The following is a 13,713-nucleotide window of genomic DNA, read 5'->3' on the forward strand; positions in this document are numbered from 1 at the left end:
TGACGACAGAGCTTAACAAAATGTATGAAACGCACATTGTTGAAAAAAAGACATCATGGGAAAAGTTAGACAAAGAGAGAAAAACCTTAGCAATTTGATTTGACCTTCAAAACGTCATCTCTTTGCCTCGAGCCAATGATAGCTGTTTTTTCTATAAACGTAAGCTTAATACTTACAATCTAACAGGCCACCATGCGTCAGATGGTACTAATAAGCATGGGTTTTGTGCAATATGGCATGAGGGTTTGTGTGGTCGTGTGGGAAATGATATCGCTAGCGCAGTGGTTAAACTTTTGCAGAAAATAAGTCCTCTTTATCCAGGAGCAAAAGACATTATCTGTTGGAGTGATAGTTGTGTGCCACAAAACCGAAAACTCATTAATTCCTTCTGCTGTAGCATTTTTCCTTCAAGATAACAACAGAATTCAGTCCATAATTTTGAAATATTCTACACCTGGCTACTGCATTCAGGAGGTAGACAATATACACTCAAATATAGAAAAGGTTTTGGCTTTATCCGAGGTTTGGTCACCCCTATCTCTACTGAGAGTTTTTCTGTCAGCAAACAAAAGAAATCCATATCATGTCGTACAGACGATGAAAAACGACTTATTTTCAAACAGTGGCCAAAAGCATGGATTACAAAAACTGTTTCCATACACTAAAGTAACTCAGCTAAAATTTTATAAAAATAACTTATTTCATGTCTTTTCTAAGTTGAGGCCATGGTGAAAATGAATGGAATCACGCCGCAATCCTCAAAAAGAAACCAACAGGAAAATGTGTCATCCCACGGGTTTCCGCACCCAATGGTAACAAAACCCAGGCCTTCTGTGTCAACTGATAAGGTTATTGACTTAAAAAGCATGTACAAGTGGATGCCTTCTGTCGATGTTGAAATACTACAATGCGTTTTTTAAATAGAACTATAGAGAACTCAAAAGAAAAATATTATACAAAGCCATAAGGTTCTATCTAAGTGTAAACATTTTTAAGAACACAAATATATACAAACTGTTTTGTAATTTTTGTATAAATAAATTATATTTGTGCTAAGTATGAGTTCATATTCCTATTCCATCCAGTTATATAACTAGATATATTTTAATTTGTATGGGGGTAGAAAGAGGATGCAACATTAAAAATAGTCTCCTGAACATTTTTCAAATACTCAGATAGAACCCTCTGGTTCTCTACGTCACGATTTTGTTTTTGAAACTTGAATTACGTCTGTGTCAGCACAACAAAGTCACACTGCCTCAGGGAAAGAAAAAACACGTCAGGTTTATAGAAGGAACCTTTTTTTGTTCTTCTTAGGACAAGAAGCTTATAAATTGCACTTAGTCCTGTAAGAACCTTTGCGCTGCTTCCGGAGAGTGACAGGATATTCAGGATGGGGTAAGGTTAGGGAGTAGGGGCCACCTCCTATCGAGATCCAAGAGGAAGACTTAGGGCACTACATCTCAGTCATGTCTCCCCGGAAGAATTGGAGGCCAGCTCTGAACCAGCCTCTCCAGTCAAAGCAGGCAGGGGGTGTGACATACCTTGTTGAGGCTAGCAAGAACCTCTGAGGTTAAGGAACAAACACCACCAACTCCAACAGTCATCTCTCACAGTAGACTAGACCTATCGAATTGCCCATGAACCCCAGAATCTGGACATTTGCGGTTAGTGATGTGCCGCTCCTGCACATCCATAAGGTTGCCCAGATTTAAGTGACACATCGGTGTTTGCTGTGCCCAGTGGTGGGTTTAACGGAAAGGTATAAACCAGCCAGAAGTGATCCCTGCTGGGTTAGAAGGACCCTCGATAAACATATCATTTTAGATTAACATTTAAATATTTGTCATTAAGCTGTTATAAATTATTATTCAGTACATATTAGTAACCAGTTGGGTAAAATAACAGGAAATACCTGGAACACATGTTATAAAATGTTATATTACAGTTAAACGATTAATCGGTTGAGCGCTAGTGAAGTTATCACTCGAAAGACTAGTCAAAATTTGTCTGTCTGTCTAATCCCACGATATCTCGAAAACGAAATTATCTATAGACTGTGAAATGTTGTATGAAGCTTCATTTCTATACACGCAACACTGAGTTTAGTACTGATAAGTAACAGTTCATGGGATCTGGCTAAGCGTTAACTAATATTTTTACATAGTCTCATGAGTAACCATGGTGGCAACGAGAAAATAGCTGAATAAATAAATTTGTAAACAAGTTGAGTTCAATCACATGGGATTTTAGCATGTAATATGTTAACACATGCAACTTATGTATACAGTAAAAATATAATGCATTGGAAAGTTAATTTCAAAATTTGGTAACAATATTGTATTTCAGCGCACTCTTGCATTGTAGTACCCCCCCCTTGTCCCCCCCCTACGTCCCTGGAACTTTTATTATAAAACTGCTATAAACTGCTTTGGAACTGCTATAAAACCTAACCCAGTGAACAAAAATGAATATATCATGTGTGATGATATCGAGGAAGATCATATATGTAGACTTTAAATTTTGCATGAAACTTCATTTCTACATAGACAAGGAGATCTATGGTGGTGCATATCCAACAATGGAACACGGCTGAGCAACATTAAAGTCTATCAGTTGGCTGTCTTTTTGACCGAAGTATGTTGTTTTTCGATCGGGGCAATAAGGCAAACTCAACTGTGCCACCGTAAGTGATATTATACGGTTGGAAGTAGTTACCTTTTAACCGACGTAAGGCTTTTCAGAGCTACGTATATTTTTTTTTCGTCGGGACAAAAGGGTAAACTTTACTATGGCACTGGAAATACCCTAGACCGGTATTTGACGTGGATATAAGTAAACGCTTTTTGACCGAAGTAGGTTTCCGAGACCTATGTATTTGTGATTTTTTTTGGGGAAACAAAGCAGAATCAGCTGTGGCGTTGGAAATACTCGTGTAATTAAATTGGACGTGCAAAAAATGATATGAGAGTCGGGTTAAACTCTGTACTTTTAAGTATGTACCTGATGTATGTGTAGGCTACTCACGTTTGAAAATTTTCATATGGCTCCATCATATTACATCATAGTGCATTTGCTAAGTGGTGTAGGGATTTCGATTTTGAAAATTGCGTGTGAAGCCGTGGATGACAGCTAGTAGAAACATATGAGATACTTAATTAAGTACACAGTACAGTACAATGTTGAATTAAAATTATGATTGTCTATTTACTTTAGTATGTTTTTCAAGGTACCCAGTTCGGGACAGTACTCATCCTTCCCATAGCCGGGTATCTAGCCGCCAGTCCGTGGGGCTGGCCCAGTATCTTCTACTGTACCGGACTGTGCGGTGTATTGTGGTCTGTGGTCTGGCTGTTTGTAGGCGCCGACTCTCCGGACTCCCACCCTTCCATCAGCGACAGAGAGCGGGAGTATATCAACTCTTCCCTGGTAGAAACCTCTTCGGAGAGCAATGTATGTATATGAGTATCTACGGGGTGAGGTTCAGTGTTCCTTGTGAGGGTTTAACGCAAACATTTGTGGGATTGATAGTGAATGTATTGTTTAATGAAAGAAGCAAAACAACAAAAACATCACTCTCGTACAAAAAACCTTTGGATGTGGATTGTTCTCCCAATCACCGTTATTTCAAAGTGTGTGTGTGTGTGTGTGTGTGTGTGTGTGTGTGTGTGTGTGTGTGTGTGTGTGTGTGTGTGTGTGTGTGTGTGTGTGTGTGTGTGTGTGTGTGTGTGTGTGTGTGTGTGTGTGTGTGTGTGTGTGTGATTTTTCAATAAACATTGAATCACTAAAAGTAATTGCTCCGCCGGTACTCGAACCCGGATCTCTCACTTCCCGGCGGAGCAATTACTTTCTGTGATTCAATGTTTATGGAAAAATTAAATTAAGCTATTAATTGCCATTTATACAAATCAGATTAACGTAAATACAAGTCGTTTGACAGGTATTTGGATTTCGATCATATATTAAGTTCAAGTTCTGGTTCAAAAACTCTTTATTCAGAAAACACAATACAATCATTTTACAGGTATAATCCTCCCAATGCACCTAACAAAGCGTGCGGGAGGGCAGTTGGTAATGTACACAATTGATGTTAATTATACTTTTCTTTACAGACTGCTCACTTTAAAAAAATGTAAAATTCAGGTCCACAACAAATGTTGTTATACGGATAATCGATTGCTAACTACAAAATATATTAAAACTAAATAATCTATAACAGGGTATCAGGCAGTTATATAACGAATTCAATCCTAGCAGTCGTTTTTATAGGATTTCTAAGTTATCTACATTTAAAGAGTACAAAATGATTTAACAAAATTCAACAAAAATATATAAAAATTATGCAGTCAGTAAACTTTCTAAATAAGACAACAGATAATTCAACACAACTATATAACACAATTTTTAACACACAAAACTAAAGTTTAAGTAACAACAGTTATTATATGGTACGACGTTTATGTAGCAGGCAATGAACTTTTTTAACTTAACTTTTTATGTTAGTTTGGTTATTTAAACGCATATGTAACAGGTACGGCCAAATACAAAATAATTGAATCGTAAAAAGTAAGGGCTCTGTGGTGTAATGGTAGCACATTCACCCGGCAAGTGAGAGATCCGGGTTCGAGTCCCGGCGGTGATTCAATGTTTATTGAAAAATTAAATTAGGCTATTGGTATTTATACAAATTTGATTAATGTAAATATATATATCCAAAGTCCAGTACCATGGTCACCCGGTTTTCTCAGATACTTTTGCCGGGGCCCGGCACTATGGGGGGCCCATACAGGGCCCTATCCCACCACCAACGCTGTAACCCAATTCGAAGACACCACTTCCACGTTAAATTTTAAGAATTATCGGGATCATTCAATACAGCAACGCTACATTTGTAACATATAAAATTTATGAGAACTTTTGATTATTTTATTGTAACATTTATTTACTTGAAATGGTACTTCGGTATTATACGGACGTCTATCTGTCCCTATGTATACTACTTGTTATTACACGATATAAGAAGGTTTAGATTAGGTTATCATTAATATGTCTCTAGTAGTACCAAGGTTAAATATATCCATTACGAACGCTCACGTGATCTGCACTTGAATTTGGGCACTATTTTGAGAGATGATTTTCTTTTTTCACCAGAAGTTTTGGGTGGAGGTCACCCTCGAAGTCTGCACTTATGGCCAGGGGCATTTCCGATCGGAACTTTGCGGATCTCAGATCACGTGCCAGATCGTCTAATGTGATCTGACATCAGAAAAGTATATAGTAAGCAAGATTGCATATATAGTAAGCAAGAACAATATGGACTGCTGCAAGCTACATTTAACAGTTTAATAAATCTAAGCCTGGGTATATTAGAGTTTTGTTTTTTTGAGGTAACGTAGTGTAAATGTAAGTACATTTTATAAGCTCAATTTATATCTCTCTAATTAGGATTACGTTACACAATAAGTTTGAGTGGTGATTTTTGTGGTTTTACACAATAAATAAGTATGCAGTATGAATATTTTAAAATTCATGTCAGTTTTTCAGTATTCTCATTTTAATAAGTTACAACTGTCTACATAAACATGATGCCCATAAATGTGAAAAAGATTAACTGTCTGTGTATACAAATTTGGGAATTTCCCTAATAGATTACAAATCATAATTGGGGTTATTTTTAATTAGATTATTTTAATTTTGTTGTTATTATGTTATCAAATTTATTTTTTAGAATACCGGTGTGATTTTTTTCATTCATTAACTACACGATACTTTTTCAGATCTGTTTAGTTTTGGCTTTAATGTGTTTTATCTTCTGATTATTTACATTACAGTGTGTTATATAGGGGGTTCCTGAACGAACAACAAAAACTTTTTCAGATGATTTAGTAGGCTAGTACAATACTTTTAATAACGCCACGACGCGACAGTTTACAGGAGCAAGTTGAAATCGTGAAAACCCCTTACATTTACACACTATTATACTCGTATTAACAAAGAAACCTTTTGAAATACAGCAGTTCCGAAGGTAATGTAGTTATAATAAGTAAATAAAGCTCACAAGAACATTTATGGGGTCATTAATTGTATTATAAAAAAAATAATAATAAAACAGCCAGCTGTGACTATAACATACAGTAAATGAGGTGTATCCAAAATATGAAGATTTGTTTGTTTATATTGATCTGAAAAAATAATGTTATAATTAGTTATGGAAGCCCGTGCGAACATTTTGTCCGAGGGCCCAGCCACAGCTGTGTACGTCTCTGCTCCAATCATCTGGAATGTACATAATTTGCGTTGTGTAGTAGGCTACGTAAGGATATTACGAGGTAAGAAAAACGTATGCTTGCATCAGAATATAAGTATACGAAGATTTCCTAGAATGATATTACCTGGACGAGTTCTGACTATCAACTAAGTTTTTGGTTCCGAGCGTGTCGAGACGCTACTTTGTTTTTGAAGGAGAGAACTATCTGTTAAACTAAAACTATCAATAAAACTCCTGCGTACAGGATGTGTGCATGAGACATTGCAGAAGGATGGTTAAACTGAAATGACAATTTGGTTACAGACAATGCCAACTCCTTGGAGGCAGATCTTGACTTCCGGTCCTATGTGGGCCTTGCTCATAGCGTCCTTGTGTCATGAATGGGGATATTCAATGCTGCTCATAGAGGTGCCGAGCTATCTCAGCCATGTTTTCGGATTTGACATCAAACAAGTTAGTTCCAAGCTCACGATGCAATTGTAATTCCTTCGGCAAAGTTTAAATGGTACTTTGGCATTATGCGGAGGCCACTCTGTTCCTATCTACTATTTTTTATTAGGCTATATGAGTAGGTTTAGATTAGATTCTTTGTTTAAAGTTTGTTATTGGCGATGGAAGGTTTGAAAGGATAACAGGATTTAGGAAATTTGCCATCGTCATAGGTTATAAAAGGATAACACAACGTTTCGAGGATTGGAATCTATCCTCTTCGTCAGGTGAGGGAGGTTTTAATACATACAAAAATAACGAAAAGAAAGAAGTAAAGGAGCTGCTTGGAGTCTAGTCCAGGCGTTGTCACTACACAGGATGCTAGTCCCGTGCACAAATCACAAGTACGATGATGACAATCGCACATCACATTACCACCGGCTACAGGGATATTAACCTGACGAAGATGATAGATTCCAATCCTCGAAACGTTGTGTTCTATCTTTTACAATCCATAACGATGGCAGATGTCTGAAATCCTGTTAGATTAGGTTATCGTAAATATGTTAATAGTAGTACCAAAGTTAACGTAAACCTTTACGAGCGGTCACGTGACCTCAGCTTGAATTTATGTAGTATTAAGAGGGCTGTTTTTTTTTCTTTTTATCCAGCAGAAGTTGCCGAAGGTGCCATCGAAGCTCGCACTCGCACTGATGGCCTGGGACGTTTCCGATCGGCGTTTTCCCGTTCTCATATCACGTGCCAGATCGTTCAACTTCCGACTTCAAATTACGTTCGACGATCTGGCACGTGATCTGAGGTCGTCAAAGTACCGCTCGGAAATGTCCCTGGCCATCAGTGCGAGCTTCGGTGCCGCCTCATGATGAAAAAAGAAAAACTTCCCTCAAAATAATAAGTAACTAAATTCAAGCTCAGATCACGTGAGTGCCTGTAAATGTTAACTTTACTATTTATAATCCGTACGTATGTGTTTATCTACTTATATATCCTAATAAAAATAGTAGATAGTGACGTATTTGACTGCGTTTGATACCAAATTACCGTTTTAAATTAATTAATTTCGGTAACCGAAATGTAATTTGTTACCATCGCCAATTGACAACACCGATTTTTGTTTTGTTTTCAAGTGAACATACTGATTTGATACTCAATAAAGGCTTTGCACTCTTGTCTATAATTTAGTTAAATCTGTTGCAGTTACTTTAAAAATATTGTTTTCCTACTGTAACACCATGTACGCTGTTAAAGATAAAACGTCTTTTTGGTTATTAACATTATTACAAACCCCATTGGTGTTAGTTTTATGAGCGCTAGATGTCTATGTGTAGCCTATGTAGACAAATTATGTTTTTAATATATCCTCATTTTACGCTCACATAGGGTAACTCAAAGAGCTGCTGCACTGGCTATACGTTTTTAGATTTCAGATCAAATTTGGAGATGAGAAGTGCCTGTAAATAGTAGTTTAAACTTTCTTGGTTAACACCTGTATTTTGTTAATAAAACGCGAAAGGCATGCGTGCTAATACATTTACAGGACTAAAATGTTGCATTTTTATACATAAATTAGAATATAAGGTTAACATGACACGTATTGTACTCTGGTTTTCTAATGGAGATCATTTTAAAACTTTTACACAATAACTGACCTGAGAATCTAATAATGTGTATATTGCATCTTGTAAATAAAATTGATTGTAAGTATTCAATAAAAATATTTTGAGCTGACACATTTTACCGACTTTTACATGTCATTGAATTTAATCAAGCATTTAACTGAATATTGTTGTATTGTATTTCTGGGACATAGTTTTATATAATATATTCTTTATTGAACAAATTACTAAATATGCTTCCGAAAATGTTGGTTTTAAAAATTGTTACCCTACTATATTAAAATATGGATTATTTTAATAAATTTTTATCCCAGAAAGAAGTTGTAATAATTGCATCACTAGAAATACGAAGTTTTGCAGTCAGGGCTTCTAAAAACAGGGATTTTTCTCTATATTATATTACACTGACATTGCCTATGGTAAAATTACAATTAAAAAAGCTTAACTGTTATATCTTTCACACTTTGATATTCTTATTCGGTGTAGGCTTTTCTACTAAAGCATGCCATGTACTTTGATGCCTCTAATATTTACTATGTATTTAGAATCCCAATTATATTCTTCTTCGACTTCTCATTTTAAGTGTTTGATCATAGCTAATTTTTCAGAATGGACTAATATCGTCTCTTCCCTACATAATGAAGTTCTTATTAATGATCGTGTTCTCTTGGATCGCAGACTACGTCATCAAGAGACGGCTTCTTTCTCTCAGTGTCTCCAGGAAGATGTGGAGCGTTATCGGTACGTTGGTTTTAATACTTAAACAGTTAGTTTAATAATTGTAATCTAAAAATTAATGGCATTAATAAAGCAATAGAGAGATATTTTAAGCATGATCCTTTGAAATTTGATTGTGATCCCACAGTAAATTTGTTTGTTCTTTTAAGAAAAGAACCTTAAATTGTATATAGTCCTTTGCGCTGCTTTCGGAGTGATAGGATATTCTAGATGGTTAAGGTTGGGGTAGAGGCCATATCTTGTCAAAATCCATGAGGAAAGATTTTGGATATTAATCTCAGTCATGTTCTTCTTGAAAAAAAAAATAGGAAGCCAGCTCTGAACCAGCATCTCAAGTCAAAGCATGTTGGGAGTGGCACGCCCTTATATCTAGGCTAGCAGCAGCCCTTAACACTTAGGGACCCCCAACAATCATCTCTCGCAATTGGCTAGGCCTATCGATCTACCCTTGCACCCCAATATCTTGACATTTACGGTTAGTACTATGCCGTTTCTGGTCATCCACTTGGTTGCCCAGATTTGAATGACTCGTCTTTGCTGTACCCAGTGTAGGTGTAGTTCAGGTAGTGTAACCAGCCAGAGGACCTCCCTGGGGATAAGTAAAATGGTTCATCCCTACCGGTAGTTTCACGTTAAAATCATCCCTCCTAACATAAAATCATACATAGTTTTAACCTTAGTTCGTAGACTTTTGTGGACGAGTCATCAAGGTTTAGAAATAGTTGGACAGTGAAATTCTTGAAATATCTCTGCCCCATTGTTAAAATTAAGTTTTTATTAAAAACAGATGTTAAACCGAAACTGACAGTAAAACACATATGCTTATACATATGACTGAAAGGGCGAGCTGTGACGTGCTTGGTTATATAAACAACATAAAAAACAGTGATCAATATGGCTTCTTTATTACGGACTACCAACTTTTTGAAAATTCAAAACGGTCCAATAGCGATCCAGACATACTTTCAGTTATCTGTGAAATATTTGAGTAAATGCTCAACAAATGGTGAATAAATATTTGTTGGCTTTCCGTAGCAATGTCAAAACATTTTTGGTTTGAATTGTGTTAACATTTCGACGTAGTGTGAACGTGCCGTGTGAACTATCTTTCCTCACAATGTTACGATTTATTTAAGTCCTGACGCAAATGTACTTTTTAATAACCGATATAACGAAGTTTCGAAGGACTGGACAAAACGTATGGATAGAACAACTTACGCATAGGCAGACAAATGGATTTCTAGTTGACTTCTTGATCATTAAATCAAGAGAGGTCCTTGAACCAAGAGGAAACTATATACCCATTTTAAAAGCTCTAACACTTAATCACAAAGCCGTACAGACAGACGTGCGGACTATATTTTGACCTTTTGAATTTAAAATCAGTATGGTTATTCCTTGGATTAGTAGGAAGATATGCCAAGATTTAAATCTCTATCGAGTGTTATTGCACAAACGAGACGAGCAGAAAGAAGGCTGCTTTGACCTATTGACCTAAAAATTAATAAAGATCTTCCTTGAATCAAGAGGAATGCATGTTAAAAGTTTCTGACCTTTAAGACCTTTGCATCAAGAGTCATCGCACATACAAGAGTACGGATAGACAGACAGAACAAAGATCTCCGTTGGACCCTTTGGCTCTACAATCAATAGGGTTTTCCTTGAGCTGAGAGATGTATACTAAGTGTTAAGTCTCTAGGATCTTTTATCGCGATATCGAACAGCCAGATGGACGAATAGAGGACACGATTTCGAGAAGGTCCTGTTAGGGCTAACTCTTCCCGCCATTGGATTTTTCCTTCACAATCCTTCCATCGCCAACCAAACATTTCAAACAAAGAACTAATGATATAACTTCCAGGTGACTGGGGAGAGGCGGCTGCTCTGTGGGGACTCGCTTGCGTTTCCACCAATGTGCTCGCAGCTGTGATATTGATCACGATCACCGGAGCGCTCAACGCTGGTGTGTATCCTGGGTTCTTCGCCAACTCACTGGACCTGGCTCCCAACTTTGCAGGGTTGCTGATGGGGATCGTCAATGGCCTGTCCACTCTGTCTCCCATCCTTGCTCCCATTGTAACCGGGTACATCGTGACGGACGAGGTCAGAATATTGATATAATAACTGTCTCAGTGTTGTGCATAGTCAGTTAAGGACGTATACGTCTGTTCTGTCGGTGACTATCAGATCGATAAATTGCAATGTGGGTGGAGCCAATCTCTTCATTTATTAGTTTACTGCTAAAATAAGAGATTTTATCGATCCGGTACCATTGCAACCAGTTGTATCAAACTGCAAATGTATTGATCAACTGGGTGAGGGTTTCAATCACCCAACCTAGGGCCTGCAATCTAGGGCTGCATTGCTAACCAACTGTATTACAGTCCATACGCAGACCACCCGTACGCGATGTATAGCAGCTGAAACGAGAAAGCTATATTCTTGATTTTAACAAAAACCCCCATATTTTAACCCCAAAGAATTCGGAAAAATAACGAAAATTTAACGTTGAAGCTAAAACTAGCGTGAAATTAGTATTTTTGGCGTTATTACTCAATCATCCGAGAGAAAGACCTTTAAATTAAAAAGAAAAAAAACAATAACTTCTAAGAGAGCTGTACCTAACGAAAGTCATACCTTACTATTTGAATCTTTTAGGTTTTACGAGTTTGAAATATCCTAAATTTGAACGATTAAAAACTGGAAATGTGCTAAAAAGTGACAACTGTAACATATTTTTAGAAAGAGCATTTCTTTGGCAACTTTGGATAAAAATTTGGATTTTTACCGAGGTAACAGTAAAACAACTGTGAAACCATATAACTTAGACATTTCAGACCAGCCTGTATACAACAAGCGCAATTAATTTAAAGCTTTTTTCTAAAATAATCAGTGAAAAATAATAATCAGTTTTAAAATGAAGTTCGACTCTTGAACGGGTGGTCTGCCTCAACCTGTATAAATATTTTTGCAGATCCTCAATTGTTCTTTTTCTATTTAATTGCTTTGACCGTGCTCAATTTGCATACCAGTTACAATCAGTATTCAAGGTTCTAGTATTAGAATTAATATTCTAACAAGGAACGAGTATTTGAACGTGCCATGCTATTTCATATTAGATCGGATATTGAAATGTATGTTTTGCTTCAATAACGTGATTTTCGTTAAAATTACGTAGTAGTACATCAGTTTATTATTTTAATCAAGATTCATGTTTTAGCCCCTGGGTTACAATAATTAGTATAATTAGTATTTAAATAGGTTTTACACACATTTAGTCAAGAACCCAAAAATATTGTGCTTAGTATTTTGAGGTTAAAACGCCATTGTCAAAGCCGTACAAAATTGTTTTAAATATATCAGCACTAGGCGTCTTGTATGACACTCTCCAGGTATGAATCGTACCTAACCATAGCCGAGATATACCGGTAATCCTGCCAAACGAGTTTGAGATGTTTTTAAAAATATTGTAATTCTGTGTTCGTGTTTGTGGTTTTAACTTTTGACGACGCCCAGTGCTGAAACATTTAAAACATTTTGTACGGTTTTAACAACGATTTAACACTGAAACACGTAAGCGCAATATTGTTTTTGAGTTTATTTATTATTATACAATTACTTTTATCATACTTTTCCTGATGTAAGTCTTTTATATTTATCGCTATTTTTCAAGTTTACTGCAGATACCTATGCTGTTAAAATAAAATATAAACTATTTTTAATTGTATCCACAGACTGATAGAGAGCAATGGATTATTGTTTTCCACATATCTGCGGCGTTATTTTTCACCGGAAGTTTGATCTTCGTGGTGTTCGGCTCCACAGACACACAACCTTGGAACAATCCAACAACAGATGTAGTAGAAATTAAGAACCTAAGTATTACTGACACGAATGTCAAAGACGCCAAAGTTAACGTTATCCGGTCGTAATCGTTGCATTTAATGTAATAAACGCATTTTTACTTTGAAAAAGTGTTACTTATTTCAATTATCCCCGCTTTATAAACATATCAGAAATAGGGCTAGTTAGGCAAATCATTACTCATTCATCAAATGAAAATTATTTAATAATTAATATTTAATTTAATTTTTTTTTATTAATTTACTGTTGTTTATCTATTCAATGTTGTTCATTGTCAGCAATATAAACGGAAAAAGTTGAAATATAATAGAAATACAATAGAAATATTGAAAAACGACAAAAAAAAGAAAAATAGTACCTATAAAGGGAAAATAATTATAGGGCGCTGCCCTGAAGACTACAATGCTGACATACCTAGGTTCAGCCAACTCCTCACTTCGGGATGTGCTCCTAAAGACCCACAAATCTGGTGATCATCTTTTTCCAACAAGAAAAATCCGAAAATCTCTCGGATCCTTTTTGTGATAGCCGAGGCGTGACATAACTTAGTGCCTTATCGCTCTGAGATGACCAAGTAAAAGATGATAGAACGTTGTGGAACTCCTCAAAATGATCAATCTCATAACTGAAATTCAGCACGACTTTGGAGAAGAGAAGTCTACTCCTACACCTTTCACCAATCTCATTAAATTCCAAAAGAACAATCAGTTCTGTCTTCTATAAATATCCAGTGTTTTTCATTATGAAATGTTAGATAGATAATAAGAACAATCATAA

The 13,713-nt window shown here is 36.2% G+C and overlaps 1 protein-coding gene across 2 annotated transcripts in view; it reads left to right on the plus strand.

Moving 5' to 3' along the window:
• LOC124367699 (putative inorganic phosphate cotransporter) overlaps positions 1 to 13,046 on the plus strand; it is a 34,356-nt gene extending 21,310 nt beyond the window's left edge. The window contains exons 2-6 of one of the 2 annotated variants that reach the window (XM_046824757.1): positions 3,230 to 3,453; positions 6,572 to 6,721; positions 8,943 to 9,075; positions 10,934 to 11,175; positions 12,807 to 13,046. In XM_046824757.1, coding sequence (XP_046680713.1) covers positions 6,575 to 6,721; positions 8,943 to 9,075; positions 10,934 to 11,175; positions 12,807 to 13,004 — 720 coding nt within the window. In that variant the 5' untranslated portion in view covers positions 3,230 to 3,453; positions 6,572 to 6,574 and the 3' untranslated portion in view covers positions 13,005 to 13,046. Of the gene's footprint in view, positions 1 to 3,229; positions 3,454 to 4,998; positions 5,278 to 6,571; positions 6,722 to 8,942; positions 9,076 to 10,933; positions 11,176 to 12,806 lie in introns of those variants that run through there. The other variant, XM_046824759.1, reaches the window with a different exon arrangement.
• Positions 13,047 to 13,713: the final 667 nt, after the last annotated feature.

Source organism: Homalodisca vitripennis, chromosome 8, assembly GCF_021130785.1.
Source record: "Homalodisca vitripennis isolate AUS2020 chromosome 8, UT_GWSS_2.1, whole genome shotgun sequence".
Classification (NCBI taxonomy): Eukaryota; Metazoa; Arthropoda; class Insecta; order Hemiptera; family Cicadellidae; genus Homalodisca; species Homalodisca vitripennis.